Consider the following 23,649-nt stretch of genomic DNA (forward strand, 5'->3'; position numbering starts at 1 on the left):
AGGAGGCAAGATGCAAAACAGTTTTATTTGCAAAACCTCATCTAAAAACTATAGGGACATGAGAGCAGCAGGCTGGAAGGCTGAGGTGAGTCCTATCTGGGCCTCCTTAGCAGAGAGTTTACTCATGTCAGCCCTGTGGGGGGGTGGGGTGGGGTAGGTACGGGGCATCAGTGTCTGCCTCCCCCCACCCATAATACTGATCAGAGCTTGGTCCCGGCTGGGCCAGGGCAAGAAGGGAGAATGAGGCCAGGCCAGCGTCTTCAATCCCAGCGGCTACGAACCCTTCACCTTGGTGAGCAACCTGTGGTGGACATGGGGAGGAAAGAAAAACACACAAAGCTGGGGTGGGCTGGCAGGCATTCATCCTGAGCAAGCGAGGGCAGAGGGCATCAGTAGCGAGGCTGGTAATCCTAGGGTTAGTAAGAGAGCCCATGTGTAGAGAGCAGGTCCCCTGGGTCAGAAAGCTACACATGGACTAAATAAATACAATATCTTTATTTGGCATTAGGTATCCTGACATTTGTTCATTACAGTTCCTTAGAAAACAAACAGAAAAAAACTGCAACAAGTTAATCAAAAATAAAGATCCAATGACCCTATTTACACATAGCAAAGACAGCCCAGGCATCTCCCATGCACGCGTACACCCCCCTCCCCAGGAGACAGTTAAGGGGTTAGTTAATAAGCTTTGAGGAGTGCATACGGCAGGTTCCATATTTCAGCAACATTAAGGCACCCCCCCCCATGGAGTAAGGAAGTAAGGGTGCCTCATTCAGCCAGTGGGGTAGCAAGAGTGGTTGGCAGCTTTATTTTTTTCTCTCAGGATGTCTCAGAAAATAACCCTGCATCTGGCAACTGACAGACAGTGTCTTCGATTCAGTGAGATTCAGCTACTTTAAGGCCCTCCCTCCCTGCTTTGCCCCCACACCCTGGATCATCAATGACCTGATTACACAATTCCCCAAATCACTAAAAACCAAATAGTCCCTTGATTTTGAACCAGCAAAAATCTCAGCTCTTGCCTCTTTCTCTCCCTGGGTGCTCACGACAGGCCCGTGTTCAGGGGTCTCTGTGTCAGGGAAGCTGCCTGAAGGCCATAGACAGACAGCTGCTAACATGATCCAGTGCGGTAGTGAGGGAGGGGCCTAGAGCTGTGGGAAACGGAACCCCACAGGTTAGGCATCAGTCATGAAAGAGCTGTAGGGTTTTTGTCCATGTTGTCCTGACAAAGGTGGCGGGATTGCCGGGAGGGACTCTCTCAGGCATGAGACAGGACCCCTCCGGCTGAGGGGGGAGGAAGGGGGCAGGACAGACAAAAGGCCTTAAATGATGATACCCCAACCTGGTCCTCAAGGTGGTTAGCCTGAGGCAGAGGAGGTGGCTCTAAAAGTCCCTCCAGGGGAGGTGGGGGCGGTCAGTGGACAAGGAAGGTTTCGTGTAATGCCTGCCCAGCCCCACGCCCCTGTGTTTGTCTCAATGACCTGGGAGAAAAAGATTTCCAACCCCAGAGGAGCCAGGCCCCAGTGGCAGATGGGTCCTGCGAGATGCCCAACACCCTCCACCCAGTCCCCCTCCCTGTCTCCCCGAGCTGCTGCCAGCCCTCACTTCACCAGCACTGACTTTGGCAGAAAGGGCTCCGTGCTGAGGTCTCCTCGGTGGGAAGGTAGCTGCGGTGGTGGTGGCTGCCCAGGAGGCTGCTGGTGAGTGCAGGGCCCGGAGGCAGAGGTGGAAGTGGAAGCTATGGCTTTGGCTGCACCTCGGGGAAGGCTGTAGAGGTAGACGGCGCCAATGACCAGCCCAGCGCCAAGGGCGAACAGTGGGTCCACGTGGAAGCCAAAGAGGCGGATGGAGGCAACAGTGGACAGCACGATGGACAGGGAGGTGGCAAAGCCCTTAAGGATGTTGTCAGCGTATTTGACAACGACAGCCACCAGTAGCCCGCCAAAGGCCTGGTTGAGCACCACGCCCCAGACAGCAGGCGTGTACCCAAAAAAGAAGCCACGGTGGGCCACTGCAGTGCCCTCGGCCCACCAGAGCCCCACCAGGCCCAGCGTTGTGCCGAAGAGGCCCAGTTGCAGGTTGCGCAGCCACACGGAGCCTGAGCTGCCTTTGAGGATCTTCTCAAAGTAGACACCTGCGAAGCCCGAGGAGAGACAGGAGGCCACGACAGCTGCTAGGCCAACCCCAGGGTTCTGATTGAGCAGCCGTGGGTCCCCACCACTGGCTTGCTGTGCCTGGACAAGGGCGACACCCGTGAAGAGGAGCAGCAGGGAGACCCACTGTAGCCGGGAAAGGCTGCGGTTCAGCATGAGCACGGAGAACAGGGCCGTGGTCAAGATCTTCAGCTGGTATGTCACCTGCAAGTGGATATGGAAGGTGCTGAGGGCTGCGGCTGCTGCCCAACGTGTGCACATGGGGCACGGCACCCACCCACTACGGGCCCTCAGGCACGATGGGGGGACAGGGTAGGGTAGATGACAAAAACAAAAATCTCTAGCCACTGACCATTGACTGAGAAGGAGCTAAATAGCTCTGAGGGATCTCCCGGATGGCACACGGGAGGCTGACTGTACAAGGAAATCCTGGGCCACACTCAGGCCTACATCCCAACCCCATTTCCTGGCTGTGTGATGAGGGAGAAGGCACCTGCCATGTCTGAGCCCTGACATCGTCTGCTGTAAATACAGCTGGCATATGGCAAACGCCTCACACACTAGGGAATGAATGAATGATAAACATCATGATGAGGGAGCTCTTGATCGATACCTGTTAACACAAATGAGTCAGCCACACAATGTCAGCAAACGATGTGCTGGGTGTGGGTCTAAGCACATCATGTGAGTTCTTGTTTAATCCTCATGGGTGAAGTGTGCACTACTTTAATGCCTAATTTGAAGCTGAGAAAACTAAGTAAACAGGGAGGTTAAGTGACTTGCCCAATATCATACATCACACAGCTGGAAAATAGCAGAGCTGGGATTGGAACCCGGATAGCCTGGCCCCAGGATTCAGGCTTGAACCAACTCACGAGGCTGCCTGCAAATAGCCCAAAGCTCATCTCTTGCCAACCAAGGGCTCTTCCCGGCTGTCGTATCTTTTAATCATCTCAGCATCCCAGTGAATAGTTATTCCCATTTCCATTCCCATTTCTCACAGATGAGGAAACAGAGGTCGGGGAAGTTGCAAGGATATTCCAAAAGTGATAAAGCTCCTGCTCTCGGCAGCCCCACCTCCCACCCCAGCCAGTTCCTCCGGGGCCATGCTGGGCTTGGGGCTCACCTGGAAAGTGGCAGCTGGCAGGTTGGAGATGGCAACATACTGGAGGTTATTCTGCAAGGTGTAGATGAGAGAGGGCACTGCAAGCTTGAATGTGTCCACATATTGCACCAGGACAGCCTCGTGGAGGAAAAGGACCAGGTGCTTCACGTTACCTTTGGTGGGTGGAGGAGAGCCCTTTTTAGCACTGACTACCAAAGATAGGGATCCTCTGAGGGCTGGGTCTGGGCCTGGACCTGTGTCTCCCACCACACTCAGACTTCCTGAGGGCTGGGATGAAGTCTGCACTCTCCGTCTCCCTACAGTATAAGCACACCTCCAGTAGGCAGCAGGCTTTTGGGATACTCAGCCTAATAAACACAGAGGTCCATTAACACTGGACTTGCTGTGTCTGAGGGTCACAGATCACATCTCACTCATCTTACAGCCGACTGGCATAGAGCCCCATTCGGGGCAAGCACTCAATACACATTTGCACGATTAGTATTAACTAGACAGACTCTTGTGAAGCAGAAGCCCAAAGAGTGTAGGGAGAAGGCCATATACCCAACAGGGGAAGTTTCAGATCCTACTTGTAGACTTAACCTAGCTCCTTATCGACCTCCGAGGTGCGCCAAGGGCCACCTCGCACTTGGCTGAATCTGTCAGTCCTACACACACCAAAGAGTTGCCCCTGCCACTTGGAAATATACAGGCTTGACTACTAATCCTGTGGAGGTCTCAGCTGATATATCTCAGTTTGTATATCCTGAGATATACAAACTCTTAAATGCTGTTACATACATTGGGTGCATAGATTCAAGCTCACGACTAGCTGCGCATTTGTATGTGACTAATAAGTATAAGCCATAATGTTCAACTCGTCAGTTTGGTTATAACACATACCAGGTTCTATGCCTTCCCAAACAAGCTGCTTATTGAAATATTGTCGCAAGTGCTGCAAAAAGCTTTTATGCCTTCAGTATAGCAATATTGTTTGCAATGACTGTTACGAACATTTTGCAAAGCCAATTATTGAATATTCTGATTAATCTTAAAAGACATTTTGGTTGTATTTTATAGCAATATGCATGTTTCAATTATTTAAGAAGAAAAATTTATTCTTTGATGTTTCTTTAATAATTTTTAGATTGTAACTGAAAACAAAAATCATGTATTTTGTTATATAAATATAATAAATGCTAATTTGCAGTGTTTAATCCCCCCCCACATTTTAGCACATAATAGTAATGAAGGTATCTCTTGCATACACATGACCTACACTGTAATTTTTTTTGACTGTGACCTCTGCAGGGTTAAGCAGGAAGAGTAGTTGGGACTTGCTCCAATCAATAAATGAAAATACTTTCCTATAAGGCCTTTGCGAAGCCTACTTTTTTTTTTTTTTTTGCAGTTCAGTGTCGCTTCTCGGGGAAAACCCAATTACTGCACAAGTGTATCACAGGAACTGTTGATACTCAGTTACGAACCCTGTCCTTGATTTTCATGGCATTAATCACAGGAGTAATTATCAATATCTAACCCCTTACCCAAATTTCTTAGGCCCAGGGGTTTGGGTGTTCAAAATTTTCCAGGTGTTAGGAAGGTAACGTGGTATATATACACCATGTTATGTTGTATGAAATGTGTATATTACACATAACGCCCCACATATATGGGCTACACACCATAATCAAGTACATTGATATTCCCACAAAATGAGAAAGATAAAAAAACACATATATAAATAGCCCCACATCAGGTTAGGCCAAGTTTTACTATCAAACAAAGAAATAGAAAAATGGTGTGTGTGTGTGTGTGTGGAGGGGGGCTGCGGATAAGCACTGAAAGCCTGTGATTAAGTCTGCAGCTAAGTATCTCCCCATCTAAACTTATCAGCCCTACGAGGGCAAGATGCATGTCTGCATTGCTAACACGTCCACCTCCACAGCCAAAGCAGGGCCTGCCGTGCAGTGTTCACTAGGAAGTCTCTCAGAGTCAATCAAGAACAGAGCGGGTAGGTTCCTCAACTGCTGCCTCACAGGGCCCTGGAGCTAATGATTGGGTAAGAATGTCTCGTTCAATGTAAGTGCTGAGGGCAGAGCCACATGCAAGGCCTTTAGAGAGAAAAGAATGGGTAACATTTTAAAGGCGGCCTTCAGGGAGGCATTTAAATCAGTAGATGAACGCAGCTATGAGAAATACAGAGGACAGAAGAACATGTTAAATGACACCATAGGGAGGCAGTCAGCAAAATCCAGGTTACCCAAAGTCTATAAGACAAATGACCTGATTTTCTTCAACAAATTAACTACAGGGAAAGAAAAAAAACGAGGCAAACCCAGAGGTTAACAAACCCAGAAGATATCAACCAATTACGAAACACCGATCTTGACATAAATTTGATCCTAACACTCACTGATACAAAGAACGGACTGACAGCTGTCAGAGGGGAAGAGGCAAGGCGGCTGGGTGAAAAAGGTGAAATGGTTAGGCAAAAATTAAACAAACAAACCCTCCTAGAGAGACAACCATGTGGTAAGCAGAGGCAAAGGGGGTGGGGGAGTTAGTAGAGGGGAAAGAGGGGGATAAATGGTGATGGTAAGAGTCTTAATTTGGGGTGGTAAACACGCAATATAATATACAGATGATGTAATAGAGAATTGTACCCCTGAAACCTATATAATTTTATGAACCAATGTGACCCCAAGAAATTCAATAAAAAACTTGATTCAAACAAAATTTTTTTATTTTTAATTTTTTTTCAAAATATTTTATTTCTTAATTTAATTTTAGAGAGAGGAAGAGAGGGAAATCTGTGAGAGGAACATCAGTTGGTTTCCTCTCTCATGCTCCCAACAGGGGACCTGGCCTGCAACCCAGGCATGTGCCCTGGCAGGGAACTGAACCAGTGACCCTTCGGTTTGCAAGCCAGTGCTCAATTCACTGAGCCACACCAGCCAGGGCTGATTCAAACAAAATTTTAAAAACATTTACAACACTTGAAAAATCACTAGAATATTTGGGCATTGACTAGATATTCGATTATTTTAGTAACTTTTAAATATATATTCAAAATAAGGAGGATTTACTTCAAAATACTTCATGTGGAACATAGGGCAGTTCCCCAAATAACATTATTTTGTTCATTGTCACTATGTAATAACTGTTGATGAGATACTTAGGAACTTAACTCATTTGTATCAAGTCACCTACAGTAAAATGGTTTCATTATACATTGTTTCATTTCAAGTTTTTGAGCCACTGACAGTGAGAACTTACTGTACTTCAATATAATAAAGTGGGGGGTGGTGGTAACTAGGCAGACATATAGATTGGCAGTGAGTGGATAAGCACTGGTGCTGTTTAATGGCAGAGTGGCCATGAGTTGACAACTGTTGAATCTGGGTTACGGGTACATGGAGATTTTACTATTTTATCATTGTCTCCGATTCAGGGTTTGAAATTCTCCACAATAAAAAGTTAAAGAGAAATAAATCATCATGTAAGGGGCACCTGCTACTTATGGGCACAGACTCTCTCACTTGTAAAGTCTCCTCAGGCCAGCTCCCTGGGAGTTTGGGGTATAAAAGTGTGGATGCAGCTACTCATCACTGGAGGAACAAGGCAGCTTACCTGCACTTAAACATTTCCCAGGCAGTTTCACAGACACAAAAATACTACTCCAGCAAACCCTCCATGTGAGTTCAGGTGTACAACACACACACACATACACACACACAGAATCCTACCCACCATCTCCAGCCCCCCTCCCTGGCTCATACCCCTCTTCTGTGCGAAGAGCAGCAGCAGGCAGGTGAGACCTTTGAGCACCTCGGCCATGACCACAGCAGTAGTGGCAAAGAAACGGTCCCCAGGTAGTGTGCGGGTGTAGCGGATGCTGAGGATGAGGGAGGCATTCTGGACCACCAGCACGGCCAGGGATATATATTTGAGGCGCCGGTGAGCTGTGGGGAATGGAAGGAGCAAGGGGGAAGAAGGGGGAAGAAGGGGGAAGAAGTTGCTTGGGGCATAGCCAAACCACTCCTCTCCCCTTTCCTTTATGAACCAGGATCCTCTTAGCCAGCATTTCTTCCTCCTCCCTCTGCCTGCCCATCTTGGACCCAATAATGATCTGACTCCTCCTGCTTTCACTGCTTCAGTCACAGGAAGAAGAGCCAGAAAGGTACAAGTGGGCAGGGCCCATAGCTGGAATCCTTTCTTAAGTGTCAGGAAATGGCTGGGGCCAACCCTGAACACCCACCTTCCCTGAGTGAGAAGCCACTCTCCCCCAGAAAATAGCAACTACATTCTGAACATTTATTGAGTGCTTGCTGTGTGCCTATCACTGGGTTAAAGGATTTATATGAATTACCTCAATGGACCACTATATCACTCTGATCTCCAAAGAACTATATGGATTCCCATTTTATGGATGAGCAAATTGAAGATTTATATGAAATGTTGCTTCTATTGAAAGAGGGGGTGTTCCATGTAAAGAATGATACCCCAATACAGGGAAAGAGACCACTGTATAAAGCATGCCCACCCCCTAAGAAACAGGCTTCTCCCATCTAAGAAAGTTTCCCTTACATTTCATTCCCTTACACTCAGAATGATCTCTCCAATCCCCCCCTCATATGAGGATTGATTCCTTCTGACCCAAAATGATCTAACAAATAAATGATTCTCATGCTGTCCCAAGGACTGAACCCCAAGAATGGTCTGGTTCCTTCCAAGATGTAAGGAAATATTTCCCTATACTCCACATGGTCCAGTCCTCCAACTGCAGTATCCCTCTACCTCCAACCAAGGATTATTCCTTGTTTTATTCACACAATGAACAATTCTGACTATAAGAAGAGCCCAGCACCCTCAGAACATTCTTTGTCTGCCATATAAGGAAGGACCCCCTGACTCCAACATATAATAAACTTTATCCCCATTAGGAAGGGACGCCCCCAGCATGATCTACCCATGTATAATGAAGGACAACCCTATCCTCAAAATGGGCTCTAAGTCACATAAGGAAGGACCCACCCCACCCTACTTATAATAGTCCCTGTCTCTTTATAAGGAAGAAACCACCACCACTCTCAGGAATAGCCTTTCCCTTCAATAAGGAGAAACTCTCCCACCCTGCGAATGGTCTCTCACTTCCATAAGGTCGGACCCCACACACCCTCAGAATGGTCTTAGTGGTCTTAGCCTCCCCAGGAGGAAACATCCCTCTAGAATAAAAATCGTGTCTACTTTCCGTGTGCGGAAGGGAATCCCCATCATCCTCAAAATTGGCCTCTACCCTGTCCCACACATTCACAATATTCTGTTCCGTCTTTCCTCCCCCACCCACCCTCACCCCTGCCACACACACATAGGTCGGTCCATATGGGATGCAGCCTCTCGCTTCAATGAGGAACCTTCCTAATGGGCCCCAGTGATCCTGACCCTGCACTGCCGGCGATAGCATGTCTACAGCCTGTCTCACCCGCACTCACGGTCCCAGGTTCCAACGCCCCCGTGGAGACCGCCCCTGGCCCGGTAGCCGCGGTGGAACCGCCAGATCCAACCGCTGCCATGTTGGCATCTGCCTGGCCCGTCCCTCTTGCAACAGCAGGCCACTTCCGTGTCCGTCACTTCCGTTTTCCTGCCGCCCGGGTGAGGTGGGATGGACTGACCAGAGCAGAGCAGAGGCTTTGCTTGTCCGCTCCCCAATGCGAAATTATGAGCGGCCCCGCGGTTTCCAGATTCCATCGGGTTAGGGAAACCGGCTGAGCCTCTCGCCATCAGTGCATGGCCTCTTCGGCCTATCCCCGGTACTAGACCCACCCCCTCTATTGATCTCGCTTTCTCTTTCACCCGCACATCTCGTCTTTTCGTCTCATTGGTTCAGTTGCCCTGCTTCTAGCTCGACTGCTTATTGGGACGGTCTTCTGATGGCACCCCCCACTTGCCGCATCAGAATTAGGTGTCTCCGGGTTGGGCAAAAGTTCCTTTGCCCTCTCCGGTCGAGGCCCCACCCCCTGGAGAGCTTGTAGGCTTTTGGGAGAGAACGCCCGAGGCGGCGGCACAGGTGAGGGTCATGCAGGTAAACTACCAGATAAAATGAAAAGACACATGAAAAGTCACAAAAGTTTAACTGAAACAGAAGGGAGGACAAATAAGCCAATAGCGAGATGGAAATGAATTGGGAAGTGAACTGTAAGACAGTGGGCTGAGAGGCTTACAGATTAGTTTTTGAAAGCAGGGTAAGAGAGGGTACAGCTAAGGTGGGAACAGGTGAAACCAGATAGAGCAGTTAACTCAAGAATTAAGAAAGGATGAGAGGGATAAGCAGTTAAGGAGACTATGGAAACAAAAAGGTAAAGGCAAAACAAGTAACTTACGCCCCAGTTATTACACATCAAGGGCTGGGAAGATTCCCATGTGCACTCAAACCTAGCCCCACCCTCACCAGTACAGCCTGAAAGGGCTCTTCGTCCACGGTGAAGAAACTTCCTCCCTAGGGTTCCGTGGGGAAAAGCATTTTTCTGCCCAAGCTAACCATATTTAATTGGAGATGTGTCCCAAATAGCTTTTTCCTTTGAGGTTTTATCTTTAGAGAGGAAAGGTTAGGGAGAGAAAGATCAATGTATGGTTGCCTCTCGTGCATCCCCTGCTGGGAACTGGCCTGCAACCCAGGCATGTGCCCTGACTGGGAATCTAATCACAATCCTTCGGTTCGCAGGCCCCTGCTCAATCCACTGAGCTACACCAGCCAGGACTGCCAAATATCTTCAATGTCTGTCCAGTGGAGACCTGCACATAGCAAGAGCTAGGAAGTGGATGTTGTCAACAGTTTTTCTTTGTGGTCCTGCTTAAATGAATACATAAAAGATCTTCAAAACAGCACCACAAGACTGAGACCTCTAGAGGTGAAACCTACCTACCCCATCTCCCTTTTGGTTCAGCATGCAGTAGACGCTCCACAGATGCTTCATTGTGACAACTGGTCAGTCATTTGTGATTCTATTATGTTTATTAAATAGTGAGTTCCCACACATGGCTTTTTAAATAATCCAGGCAGGTGGAAAAGGGAGAGGATGACACAGTTGGAGCTCCTTTCCTCCCAATACACAAGTATTTACATTTCAGCAACTGGACAATCCTGGCTCAGAAGGAGGCAGCAAGAATCCAAAAAAGGTGGAGGGGGAGGCCCCAGGATAACAAACAACAAGACTTATTTCCCCCACCCCCCACAAAACCCATCCACCCCATCCTAGTGGACTCTGGTGGTGTCCATCTCCCGTGCCTTCCCAAATCTTGGAAGTAGGGTTTCTCCTCACCAGAATAAGAGCACTTGGAATAACAGATTAGGGTCCCTTCACCAAAAACAAACAAAAAGTAAAAAAAAAAAAGCCCTGGGATAACAATAGGGCTTTACCTCCCCCAGAATAAGCAACCCTGGGCTGAGGTAGGCAAGCAGTGTGACTTAACATGGAACCCTAGACTAAAGAGTCCCTTTACTAAAATAACAACTACTGGGGTTTTAAAAGGAAAGCACCCTTGCCCAAGTTAGAGCATTTGAACTAAGTTTGTGTGGTGGTAGCAGGCAGGAGGTGCCAGTGTAAGGGTTTAACACATCAGAATAAGAGTCCTGGGGCTCAAAATGGAATTAACTTCAACCAAATAAACATCCTTAGCAAAACAAGAAGCAAGGAAGTCCTCCCTCCAGAATAAAAACCATAAATTCTGGGAGGAAGGCTCCTTATCAGGATTGGGATGGGGACTGGGCAAACTTGGCTTATGTTTTCTGATTCCAGATCCCCAATCTCTGACCCTAGTAACACTGGATTTTTAATAACCTGTAAAACCAGGTCAACAGATGTCCTTCTATCTTTGTGGCATGGCCATGGACAGCTTTTCCCAACTAGGGCAGCAAGGACCAGGCCAAAGGGGTAGGACCCCCTTTAGGGGTATTGGGGGGTGCATCCTCGGCTGGTGTCTGCATCCAGGGATCCAGCAGGATCTCCTCCAGTGAAGGTCGGGCAGAAGGTTTGGGGGCCAGGCACCGGCGGATTAGGGCACAACAATCTGCAGGTCAGAAACACACAGGAAGTTGTAAGTTAGTTAGGAGCACCAGGCCCAGGGAGGTATGGAGTCCACTGCACTAGGGCCAGGGAGAGCCTCACCTGGGGATACGTGGGCAGGGAAGTGGAGCTCAGCCTCCAAAATCTCCTGGTCCCTCTCAAAGGGAATGTCCCCGCACACCATGTCATAAAGAAGGATACCCAGTGACCAGACAGTGGCCGGGAGTGCATGGTACTGGTTACGAGAGATCCACTCCGGGGGGCTGTACACTCTTGTTCCTGCACACAAGCCAGAGGTTAGACCACTTTCTGATAATACCCTTCTACCACCCCACCCTCCCCAGCAAGTATATGCTCCTGTCACCACAATTGCATTCTTTAAGTGTAACAGCAGGGTCTCATCACAATAAGAGCAGTTAGGATAATAGAATCCCCTCACCAGATAAGAACCTGGAACAAGGTCAAGGCACTGTGAGAAGATGGACTTAACAGAGGGCAAGGCATGAAAACCATCAATATTCAAAATCAAGAACCTTATAAGGTACAATGTAGATCAAGGATTACAGGATACCCCTTCCCCCGCAAAGGTCAAGAGCCCATAAAGATAAAAGGTAAAAAAAAAAAATCTCTTCACTGAGAGTGAAGGAAGTCTTACCATCAAAGTCGGTGTAGGGTTCATCATGAAGCAGGGCGCCGGAACCAAAATCAATGAGTTTGACACAGACTCGGCGAAGGTCTATCAGGATATTCTCATCTTTGATGTCACGGTGGACAACTCCACGGGCGTGGCAGTGCCGAACAGCTGCCACTACCTGGGCAAAGAGACAGCGGCTTCGGGCTTCACCTAGCGGGCCCTGTTCTGTGATGTAGTCAAAGAGATCCTGGGCAGGCAAAGGACGCTCAAGGACCAGCATGAAGCCCTCGGGTGTCTCAAACCAGTCAAGCAAGCGGATCACACCAGGGTGCCCACCGCTTGCACCCACCTTCCACAGCAATGCTACTTCCAGTGGGCATGTGACGGAGTCCGACTGTGGGGGAAACGGAGAGGGAAGGGAACAGACATTAGGGTAGTAGGTCTGAGGCCGACTTCTAACCTAACTTAAACCATAGCCCCTTGGCATCCTATGTGGCCTTGGGCAAACCACTTCCTTCCCTGGGCCTCAGTTTCCTCACCATAAATGCCTCAAACTCACACAGCCATTGTGAAGGTGATTCAAGTCAAAAGCCCATGCATATCTAGCACATAATAGAAGCTCAGTAAATATCTGAAGAACAAAAGAGGTTCTTTCTTAAGTTTTTTTTCTTTTTAGAGGGTTAGGGAGGGAGGGAAACATCAATATGTGGTTGCCTCTGGTGTACCCCCTACTGGGACCTGGGCTGCAACCCAGGCATGTGCCCTGGATTGGGAATCAAACCAGGGACCCTATGGTTTGCAGGCCGCCACTCAACCCACTGAGCCACACCAGCTAGGGCATAAAAGCAGTTCTTAATAAAAGGCTATTATGGAATATTTTATGTTTTGTTCACTGACATCTCCCAAGAGTTTAGAACAGCACCTTATACACAGTAGACGCTCAGTAAATGTTAAATAGATAAAAGAACTCAGACCAGTGCCTCTTAACAGGGTAAGGCTCAATACATATGTGTTAAATAGGTGAAAGCAATTAGTAGAAAAGAACCTACTACAAACCAAACTCTCAATATATTTTCCTAAGTGCCTAGAACTGTGCCTGGCACACAGTAGGTGCTCAATAATTGTTAAACGGTTGAAAGTGAGTTAATTAGAAAAGAACAGGCACAAAGTCAGAACTCAGTGTTATCACGTTCTTTACTCTCACCAAGCATCTAGAACCAAGTTGAATAAAAGTCATTCGTGGAACTTGGAATAAGCATTTTATGAAGTAAAGCCAGAGGCACACCTGTTGCTATTCAATAAAGAGTATAAATGTTACTGGCCACAAAAGCTGTCCCACTCTAGAAGCCCCACGTGCGCACAGGGACTTGCAGAAGCAGCATTACTGCCCGAGGTGGGGCCCTCTCCTGGCCACTCTACTGACTTGCACAGCTGCAAACAGGTTTTCTCACGGCGATGAAAATTCCGCAACTGCGCAAGCGCAGTCTTCCCAGCTCCCACCAGGGGGCGCTACCCTCTTTACAACTGGCCCAGACCCGCCCTGCCGTCCGTTAGCGCGCTAACGGCAGAGAAGCAGCCACCATCACCATGGCAACCAGTGACCTCTGCCCCCCTCCCCACCAGCATGCCCTGCGGGCAGCCCCTGAAGCAGGGAGGACGAGAAAGAGGGGTTGGAGGGGAGCTTCTAAGGGCTCTAGGGAAACTAGGGTGAGTCAGAACTGTGTGGAGGTGTGGATGTCACTGCAGGGGAGTAAACACGGGCTGGGAGGAGTGATCTCCTCACCAGTTACAGGGCCCAGGGAGGCACACGATCCATAGAAAGGCCGGGGGGCGAGTGAGCCCATCGTCAGCCATGGCGCCACCAGGTCAGAAAGGGCGCCGAAGAACATACTCACCAGTGTGGACCAGCCCAACACGCGATTCCGTGGGATCACTTTGATGGCCACCTGGAGAAGCAGGCTGAGTGAGGGGGCTGGCAGATGACCCCCCCAGAGTCCTCCCAGTCCTGGGCCTCACCTTAGTCTTTCTTTGTGGCCCCAACCACCATCACACCACACCACGACCTCCAAACGAGCTGGGGCTTCTCCCAGCCCGCAAGTCCCCAGGACCGACTTCACCTCTCCCATCGCCCTCAGCCCTGGGCTCTCCCTTCTCAGGCTTAGGACTGCAATCCAGGTTCTGAGTTCCAAATTGCTTCACATCCCAACCAGTATTCCATCTTCCCATCCAGCCTCATGACGCCCCGACTCTGTCCCAGGGTCTTGTTCCTCAGGAGTCCATACTGGACACCTTGTCTCCAAAATCCCCTAAATCTCAGCTCTGGGTCCCCACCTTCACACTTACACGTCCCCTGAATCTCAGGGTCTAGAATCATCAAGATCCCCCACCCTCACTCGCCGGTCTCACTCCCTGGCCTTTCCGAATCCCTGCCCCTCCCCCACACGCCCACCTGAGCCGACACACACACACACACGCACACACACACACGCGCACACACACACGGTGGGGGGGGGCGCGCGCAGACGAACGCGCTCAGCAAGCCGGGTCCTGGTTCTTAGGACCTTAACCACACACACACTGTGGGTTCATTCCCAGTCAGTCAGCAGCCCAGCCCCGGGCCTCCTGCCCCTGCCACACACACACCTGACCCTCCCCAGACCCTCCTGGCGTATACCTGGAGTCGGTCCGTGATGCGATGTCCTGCGAAGACAGTGCCAAAGCCCCCCTTACCCAGCAGGGGGCCAAGTCGGTACTCGGCCTCGAACGCTTCCCGATCCTTGCCTCCTACGCAGGCAGAGGCGACGAAGTCAGGATAGCCGCGTGCTGAGCCCCGCCGCGACCCCTCCCCCTCCCCCCCGCGCCGCCCTCCACCGTTCTAGCCCGCCCGGCCTATTAGCGGTAGGGAAGCCTCCCTCACCTGGCGGCTGCGTGGGGGTCACGGGGGCCACCGCGAGCCCCTGAAGAGGCTTGCTCAACATGGAGGAGGAGGTGCGGAGATTAAGCCCACTGAGCCCGCAAGGTGTAGACGCCCGGGGCAGCGGGGCTGGGGAGCCAGGACTTGGGGGCGCCAGGGTGGAAGGTAGGGTAACTGGTGGCCCAGAAGCGCCCACAAACGGCGCAATGCTAAGATTCTCCGCGCGCTCCAGCCCCAACGCTACTGAGCCGGGGCACGCGCCTCCCGAGAGAGTCACCCCGAGCGACAGCCCCGCCCACTTGGCTTTGATCAATCCGGACGCGGCACCTGCTGTATCCCAGCCAATCGGAACCAGTCCTTATTTGCATACCACCCTCAACGTCTCAAGTACCCCCTCATGCAAATACGCGCCAGGCTCTTCCGTGGGGGCGGGGCCTGTATGTAAATGAGGGGGCGCGCGCGAAGAGGAAACCGGTTCTGGGAATCCCTTTGGCGCAACTGCATTTGTTTTGGTTGTTGCGCGGGATTGTTTTTATATATGTGTGTGTACGTGTATATATAGATATAAATTTATAAAAAATAACTGCACCCCCTCCTTTCCTAGCAAGTTGGTTTGCTGTTGTTTCGAAATTAGCAAGGAGATAACGCCAGGCTTGGCTTCTAAGAATCTGGGCCTATGGCTGGCTATGCAGGCAGGACCCCTGTCTCTGTAGGGTGCTCCTCAACGAGGACAAAGGCCCTACAGGGGACCGATGGCTTCCGCTCTGAATCTGAAGTCAGGGATTCTGGAAGATCCTGTTCAGTTGCCAGGGATGGTAATCCCCTGATCACCACCGCAGGGGGTACACGCTGGTCAAAGGCAGCATCCCAGAGATGGAGGCCTGTGGGGTGTTTTTTGTAGCCCTTAAACTAGATAGACCTAGCTAGACCTAACTGTGAGCTCAGTCAGCAGGTCTAGAATCTGGAAGAGGGGCAGGGGAGCTCTTGAGGAGTGAGAGTAAGCCAGAGTGGTGGTGGCTCCAGATGAGAGACAGAGGCTGAGAGCTGGAAGAGGTGGTGAAATACCCTTAGTCACACATTTGGGAAAAATAGGCCTCATGCCACAGAAAGACAGACATGCACTCAGAAGAGACACACACTGAAGTACCATGTGAGATATACAAACATACCATCATATGGTGTAAACTTGTCCTAGACATACATGCAGTCACACACTGTCATGAAGAGTGACATCCACTGTCAGGCAGGCATGCTGCCAGAGTCATGTCCCAGAATGACACACACTGTTACAGAAAGGCACTCCAGAGAGATTTGCATAGACCTATATTACCATGTGACAATGACACACAAATGTCCCTGTCGGACACACTGCCAGAACTTGTCACAAAGATACTGGTACCATCAAATGTGCACTATCACAGAAAGACTTGTACTGTCCCAGAAATGTGAGTCCCAGAGTCTGTCACAGGAAGCTACCTAGATAGATGCTCGAGAGAGACACATGCACTGCTGCAAAGGCAGACACATGTATGTGATAGAGCCATATAGATAGGCAGTATTACAAAAGCAGGCACAGACAGACCCAGTCAGACACACACACACCAGCAGGCATGCAGCACTGTCACTGACACTGTTCAGAAACAGCTATTCAGAATCCATCACAGGAACACAGATGGACATTCACCCCGTCAGGAAGAAATCACAGATGCACTATCACAGACCTACACAAACACACACTCGTCCCAGAAACAAGACACAAACTGTCAGAGATAAGAGTCCCACCATCTGACACACCTGGAAACAAGCCCTCATCACACAAACTAGAAACACTGTGTGAGATGCACAAACACTTGGACTCACCACAGTCACACATACATAGGAAACACCCAAAGAGCAAATACACACATGTACTCTCCCTTACTCGTACATTTATTAGGAGTCTCCTGTAAGCCTACCAGGTCCTGGTGGGATTGCAGATATTAGAAATACACAGATAGATCACGGTTCGATTCCCAGTCAGGGCACATGCCTGGGTTGCAGGCCAGCTCCCTGCAGGTCAGTTTCCAGCAGAGGATGCATGAAAGGCAACCACACACTGATGTTTCTCTCCTCCTCTCCTTCCCTTCCTCTCTCAAAGATAAATAAATAAAATCTTTAAAAAAAAAAAGAAATACACAGATAAGTTAGGCATCATAGCTCTTGCCCAGGAATTTGATAGTACAGTTATTGGAGAAGGGGTAAAGGCATTTGTAGGTAGATGGGAGAATGTGGATGGAGTCACAAGGGGCTTTTCAGAAAGAAACCCTCTACGTATCTTGAAAGACATGGTTAGGGACTTGGGACAGAGGAAGGGCAAATTCTAGGCAGAGGCCAAGGTAACTGAAGGCAACAGGTAGGCAGGGGCAAACGGTGCATAATAAATTTCAACGGTAGAATAGTATCTACTAACATTTGAGCTCTTAGAATGCACCAGGCCCTGTGCTGTCTTTCATTATGTTGACCATATTCATTCTCTCTCACTGCTCACAATCAGATGGGAGTTTGAAGTAGTAGGTATTTATCACCCCCACTGCATGCACGAGCCACTTGAAGCTCAGAGAACCTATGATTTGACCAAAGCCACACAGCAAGAAAAAGCCGAGGAAGGTTTCAAACCAACTCTCTGGCATACACGTGCCTGACCAATAAATTCTAGACATCCCTCGGACAGCCTTTCAGCAGCCAGCCATGTCCTCACCTATAGAGCTGGACAGGTACCTTTCCTCAGGGGCCCCATTATTGAAGAACAGCAAAAAAGACACTTGACAAAACCTGGGGGCCAGCCATCCTCTGCTTTGGCTTTGCCCCTAGGTCAGGGCATATACGTGTCAGAGAACAGGGGGACATGATAAACAAAACAGGGTTTAGCCATTCCTTGGCTTCTAAAATCCAATCAGGGAGGCCTATCTGGTCACTTCCACTGAACTCATATTGTTATGAAGAATCCGTTGTACCTTTCCAAAGTATCTCTTTATCAAATCATCACAAGGAAAAAAACAAACATTTATGGCAAAAGAGGCAGGCAGAGAAGTTGGATAAGTCCTCTGTTCCCCTCACACTTGGGAAATAAGGTGGGCAGCCTACATCCTGTGCCAGTACTGAGGTAGGAGCAAGCAGGCAAAGATGGAGCTTTCTTGGTAACAGGTCCAGAAGGTGGTTAGAAAGCAGTGAATCAAATATGCACAAATTCTGGGCCCCAGAGAGAACCTACTGGAAAGCACACAGTCCTCATAGGTCAAGCAAAAGTCTATACCCTCTCCACCTCTGCCCAGAACCCCCCCCCCCCCCGCATTCTGCCCCACACAGAACAGAGGCGCTCAGGGAAACTGACATTTGGTTTTATTGTGCCAAGGACATTACAGATGGTGGATCTTGTCAACACCTGCAGGGCACAGGTGTCCCAATTGCCAAGGCTGCTCCCACTCCCCACACTCAAATCCTGGATGGCGGCCATAATCCTCAAAGGTGCCCCTACTCCAAGATTCCAAAGAGATTGGTAGTGGTGATGGTGGAAGCAACAGGAATGCAGTGAGGTCAGTCTCATTGTCCAAAGCCCACGTGACACCAACCACCTGTGCCCCCCCTACTCTGCCCTGGCTCGTACTCTAGACCCTGCCCACCTCCAGAGCTGGAGGCCAGAGAAAGCAACATCTGTGTGCCCTCTCTGTGTGCCACAACCTGTCTACCCCCAAACCAGAGATGCCACCTTCGTAGAGTCAATGCTGTTGTCTATGTCGTTTTTGACTGGTTAATTTTATAAGATAAAAGTACATTTTAATAAAGAAAAAATTCAACATGGAAGGCTCAGACATTCTTAGGGTACTGGAAAGGGGAATTCCCCACTTCTTCCTCCCACTTCCCTGGCATAGTTGTGGAGGTGGGTTGACAAGGTCTTCGGAACTTGGGAGGAATGGGGGTCAGGAAGGCTTCCCTCTGCCTAAATGTCTCTCCTCGGGGACTGCCTGGCTGCCAGTTGGTTTGTCTCTGTGTGCCTCTTGCCTACCTTTGACACCCTTGCCCGAGTCCCCTGTGGAATGCAGGGATGGTGCTGTGCAGGGGGCAACAGGGCACGTCAGCTGGCAAAGAGACACGTGATGATGGTGGTGGCAGCAGCGATGAGAGGGGGCACAGGAGTGGGTCAGCAAGAGGGGAGTGGGGAGGAGGAAAAGGAAGGGAGAAAGGGAAGGAGGAAGAAGGCAAGAGGGAGAAAGCCAAAGAAGATGGGGTGGCACCGGAGGGCAGGAGTGGTGGGAGTTGGGAGATGGTCTCCAGTCTCTGGGTCCCCATCAACTCTTGTCTGGGGGTGGATCTCTGTGCACTTTGTTTTTCTTCATACTGTCTAGGTATTCTTGTTGGGACACTGCCAGCACCGAAGCTAGGATCTCATCATCATCCCAGTCGTTCAGACCTGCTAGGCAAGAAGGGAAAAAGAAAGCAGCACCTTCAGCCTGCCTTTCCTTTACCCTTTGCAGATTCCTGATTCTGGAAAGATCCCATCCAGGCCCCTCTCACTCCTACCTCTAAGAAGACTCCTCTGAGCCTCTGAAACCCCACTCAGAACCCCCTGGGGCAGATCCCTTGGGCCTAAAAGATTCCTTTTTCTTAGGGAGATGGCCAGAGACTCCAGAGACCCCTTCTCAGGACTTAACTGCTTCTTCCACCTCTCCCAACCTCCTGGCTAGCCCCTGGCCCTGGACAGAGGAAGCTTACCAAAGGCGGAGGGGGACATCTGCTGAATGAGGGCCCGGCACTCCAGAGCAGGGTAGAGGGACACGAGGGGGGAAGTTGCTGGGTCGGCCCCTGGTGAGAACTGGCTGCTTGTACCTGGGGCAGATGGACAGTAAGAGGCAGGGCCCAGGACCTAGGCAGCACCTCCTAAGCCATGCATGCTCCCTGTCAGCAAGTCACTGACCTGGTGCGCAGGGTGAAGGAGGTTTGGCAAGAGCTAAGACAGTGCCTGGGGAAGGGGGCTTGATGCCCAGCTCGGCATGCAGCTCAGGGTGCTCCGGTGACCGCTGCCGTGGGGACCGGCTAGTCCACTCCTCCAGGCCACTGGAGGCAGCAGCTGTGGCAGAAGTGCAGGTGGCGCTGGCTTTCCGGGGCTGTGGTAAGGAAAGAGGAGGTAAGACCCTACGAAACTCTCTATCCTCCACTGCCCCATCCCCAAGGGCTCACTCCTTTCCAGAATCCTGGTTGTGACACAACTTATCACAGGCCACCATCACTTCCAGTCACACAATGGACCACAGAATGAAGGTAAGCTCCTTAACCTTCCTCACACTCTCACAGCCAATCTGACAGGAACCTGTTACCTCCACATTCAAAATAGATCCAGAGCTGCCCCACTCCTTTGCCTGTGTCATCAGCAGTGACCTGAACTACTGTAGCAGCCTCCTCCTCAAGGTCCCCTGTTCTACCCTTGCTGTCCAGACTCTGCTCTGTACTGAGTAGTCAGGGAGATCCTATTAAATCCCAAGTCAGATCCCATCCCTCCTGTTCACAACTCTCCACGGTTTGTTTCACTCAGAATAAGAGCCAAAATCCTCACCAAGGCCCACAGGTCCCTTCCCAATCTGGCCCCCCGTCTGACTTCTGTCCAACAACATTGGCCTCTGGCTGCTCCTGAATCCCACCAGGTGTGTGCCACCTTAAGGTGTTTGCTGTAGCTGCTTCTCTGCCTGCCCCAGCACATGCATATAGCTAACTCCCTTACCTTTGGCAAGCTTTTGCTCACATTTACCTGTTCTGAGGCCTATTTGCTCCACACTATTTAATACTGTGAACTCCCAGCCCCACTTAGCCCTACTTATTCCCTTTACCCTGCTGTTTTTTTTAAATATGTTTTATTGATTATGCCATTAGTTGTCCCATTCCCCCCTCCACCCTGCACACCCCTCCCCCACTCCCCCCTTTAGTTCATGTCCATGTGTCACAAGTTCTTTAGATTCTATATTTCCCATACTATTTTTGTCCTCCCCTGTCTATTTTCTACCTACCATCTATGCTACTTATTTTCTGTACCTCCTCCCCCCTTCCCCTTCTCCCACTCCCCTGTTGCTAACCCTCCATGTGATCTCCACCTCTATGGTTCTGCTCCTGATCTAGCTGTCCTCTTAGTTTGCTTTTGTTTTAGGTGTGGTTGTTGATAACTGTGAGTTTGCTGTCCTTTCACTGTTCATCTTTTTTATCTTTTCTTTTTTTAATTGATTATGCCATTACAATTGTTCTATTCCCCCCTCTGTTCCCTTGCACCCTACACACCCCTCCCCCACCATTCCCCCCTTAGCTCATGAACACGTGTCTCAAGTTTCTTTAGATTCTGTATTTCCCATACTATTCTTACCCTCCCCCCTATCTAGTTTCTATCTACTGTCTATGCTACCTATTTTCTGTACCTTCTCCCCCCTTTTCCTTCTCCCACTCCCCTGTTGCCAATCCTCCATGTGATCTTCATTTCTATGGTTCTGCTCCTGATCTAGATGTCCTCTTAATTTGCTTTTGTTTTAGCTGTGGTTGTTGATAACTGTGAGTTTGCTGTCCTTTCACTGTTCATATTTTTAATCTTCTTTTTCTTAGGTAAGTCCCTTTAACATCTCATATAATAAGGGCTTGGTGATGATGAACTCCTTGAACTTGACCTTATCTGAGAAGCACTTTATCTGTCCTTCCATTCTAAATGAAAGCTTTGCTGGATAGAGCAATCTGGATGTAGGTCTTTGGATTTCATGACTTGGAATACTTCTTTCCAGCCCCTTCTTGCCTATAAGGTCGCTTTTGAGAAATCCGCTAACAGTCTGATGGGAACTCCGTTGTAGGTTACTGTCTATTTATCTCTTGCTGCTTCTAGGATTCTCTCCTTCATTTTAATCTTGGCTGATGTAATTACGATGTGCCTTGGTGTGTTCTTCCTTGGGTCCAACTTCTTTGGGACTCTGAGCTTCCTGGATTTCCTGGAAGTCTATTTCCTTTGCCAGACTGGGGAAGTTCTCCTTTATTATTTGTTCAAATTAGTTTTCCACTTGTTGCTCTTCCTCTTCCCCTTCTAGTACCCCTATAATTTGGATGTTGGAACGTTTAAAGATGTCCTGGAGGTTCCTAAGCCTCTCCTCATTTTTTTGAATTCATGTTTCTTCATTCTTTTGTTTGGTCATTTTTTTCCTTCCTTCTGGTCCACTCCATTGATTTGAGTCCCAGTTTCCTTCTCATCACTATTGGTTCCCTGTGCATTTTGCTTCATTTCACTTAGTGAAGCCTTCATTTTTTCATCTAATTTGTGACTAAAATCAACCAGTTCTGTGAGCATCCTGATCACCAGTGTTTTGAACTGTGCATCTAATAGGTTGGCTATCTCTTGGTCACTTAGAAGTAATCGCCCTGGGGCTTTGAGCTGTTCTTCTTCTTGATCAATGTTTTGGTCTGTTTGCGCTTGTTACGTATGAGGTGCGGAGCCTTAGGTGTTCACCAAGGCAGGGCAACCCAGGTCGCTGGATTGTGATGTTGTATGTAAGGGCGGGGTCAGAGAGGGGCAATGGCGTTTTTTCCTGCTCTCTCTAGGATTTCGGTCCCCTCTGCTGCTTCCCACAAGCAAATTGGGCCCTTCTGGTGGTAGTTCCCAGATGTGTGGGCTTGTGCACCCTCCAGAACCCTGTGGGTCTCTCCAGCGAACTCTCCTATGAGCCTGAGAGCCTCTCCCGGCACCTTGCCCCCCAAAGTTTTTCCAATTGGTGCTTTTGGGTTTTATTTTCCCACGCTGGGGCCCTGGGTTGTGCAGTCTATCTCACTGCTTGCTCCTTTTCCTGGTTTATCTACGCGCAAATGTGTGACCGAGGTCAGCCAGCTGCCTTGTGCCCTCACTGGGTCTGTCCCGCCACATTTTCCTGCGGGACCCCTCTCCACCAGCTGCTAACTCCGCCCCTCTTACCAGTCTGGATGAATGGTTTGTTGTCGTCGCACTTCAGTACAGTTTACTTTTCTCTCTGTTTTGGTTGCATTCTGGTTTTTAAATATTTGTTGTTCATAAACTTGGTTGTGCGAGGAGGTACAGCATTTCCACCTACGCCTCCATCTTGGCTGGAAGTCCTCTGTATGTTTTTTTTTCCCATTCATACCACCACAACTCAACTAATTTATTCATTATTTTTATAGTTTATTTTGTTCCATTCTGCAAAAAATGTAAGAAGAATGGACACAGATCTGGGCCTGCCTGACTCACCAACGTACCTCTATACATCTAGAACAGTATGGAGCACAAACCTACAATAAGTATTTGTTGAACAATTTACTCAGCTTTTGCCAATATCTACAATCACTCTAAACTCATTGTGATTTCTCAAATGTTGGTATGTTTTGCCCCCTCCTTGCCCTAAAATTTTCAGCTTTCCTGTATGAAGAATAACTAGAGCTCCCCCATCTCCACTGGTCTCCCAGCCAGGGTCAATGGGCCCACTGAGGCATCTGTCTCCCTCAATAGACAGGGGACCACTGAAGGTGGAGCAGGCTAGACTTGATTTTACATTATCAGCACAGAGTCGGACACACAAGGACATTCAACAAAAGCTTGTCCCTCTGAAACTATCCACCCATCAATCCTGCATGTCACCACTAGTGACTTCTCTCCCCCTCCCTCACTCTTTAAGTGCTTGTTCTGCATAGGTGTTGAGAGTTCTAAGGCACAATGCCAAGACTGAAGCCAAGATAAGGTACAGACAGATTTGGGAGTTTCCTTGTCTCCCAGATGT

At 49.3% G+C, this 23,649-nt stretch overlaps 3 protein-coding genes across 8 annotated transcripts in view; all 3 read right to left on the minus strand.

Moving 5' to 3' along the window:
• Positions 1-33: 33 nt before the first annotated feature.
• Positions 34-8,886, minus strand: SLC35A2 (solute carrier family 35 member A2). Of its 3 annotated transcripts, none has more exons than XM_037159529.2 (5): positions 8,744-8,834; positions 7,041-7,223; positions 3,280-3,396; positions 1,621-2,357; positions 34-301 (listed from the first exon to the last, which is right to left on the minus strand). In XM_037159529.2, the coding sequence occupies exons 2-5, from the start codon at positions 7,173-7,175 to the stop codon at positions 274-276; spliced, it is 1,017 nt and encodes a 338-aa protein (XP_037015424.1). In that variant the 5' UTR covers positions 7,176-7,223; positions 8,744-8,834; the 3' UTR covers positions 34-273. The 3 variants fall into 3 exon arrangements, with proteins under 3 accessions (XP_037015424.1, XP_037015416.1, XP_037015425.1); XM_037159521.2 differs by having other exon boundaries at positions 36-301; positions 3,280-3,431; positions 8,744-8,883; XM_037159530.2 differs by lacking the exon at positions 34-301 and having other exon boundaries at positions 476-1,767; positions 3,280-3,431; positions 8,744-8,886.
• Positions 8,887-10,273: 1,387 nt separating this feature from the next.
• Positions 10,274-15,126, minus strand: PIM2 (Pim-2 proto-oncogene, serine/threonine kinase). The gene is made up of 6 exons (XM_037159564.2): positions 14,876-15,126; positions 14,633-14,742; positions 13,854-13,904; positions 11,980-12,352; positions 11,427-11,603; positions 10,274-11,328 (listed from the first exon to the last, which is right to left on the minus strand). The coding sequence occupies exons 1-6, from the start codon at positions 14,934-14,936 to the stop codon at positions 11,165-11,167; spliced, it is 936 nt and encodes a 311-aa protein (XP_037015459.1). The 5' UTR covers positions 14,937-15,126; the 3' UTR covers positions 10,274-11,164.
• A 3,102-nt stretch (positions 15,127-18,228) lies between these two features.
• Positions 18,229-23,649, minus strand: part of OTUD5 (OTU deubiquitinase 5) — a 30,329-nt gene continuing 24,908 nt past the window's right edge. For 2 of the 4 annotated variants that reach the window (XM_053670597.1, XM_037159498.2), the window contains 3 exons: positions 19,824-20,013; positions 19,622-19,735; positions 18,229-19,322 (listed from right to left, as the gene is read on the minus strand). In XM_053670597.1, the coding sequence (XP_053526572.1) occupies positions 19,198-19,322; positions 19,622-19,735; positions 19,824-20,013 (429 nt within the window). In that variant the 3' untranslated portion in view covers positions 18,229-19,197. The remainder of the gene's footprint in view (positions 19,323-19,621; positions 19,736-19,823; positions 20,014-23,649) is intronic. The other 2 variants (XM_053670598.1, XM_037159508.2) reach the window with 1 other exon arrangement.

This window comes from Artibeus jamaicensis, unplaced genomic scaffold, assembly GCF_021234435.1.
Source record: "Artibeus jamaicensis isolate MK-2021 breed Jamaican fruit bat unplaced genomic scaffold, CSHL_Jam_final contig_60, whole genome shotgun sequence".
NCBI lineage: Eukaryota > Metazoa > Chordata > Mammalia > Chiroptera > Phyllostomidae > Artibeus > Artibeus jamaicensis.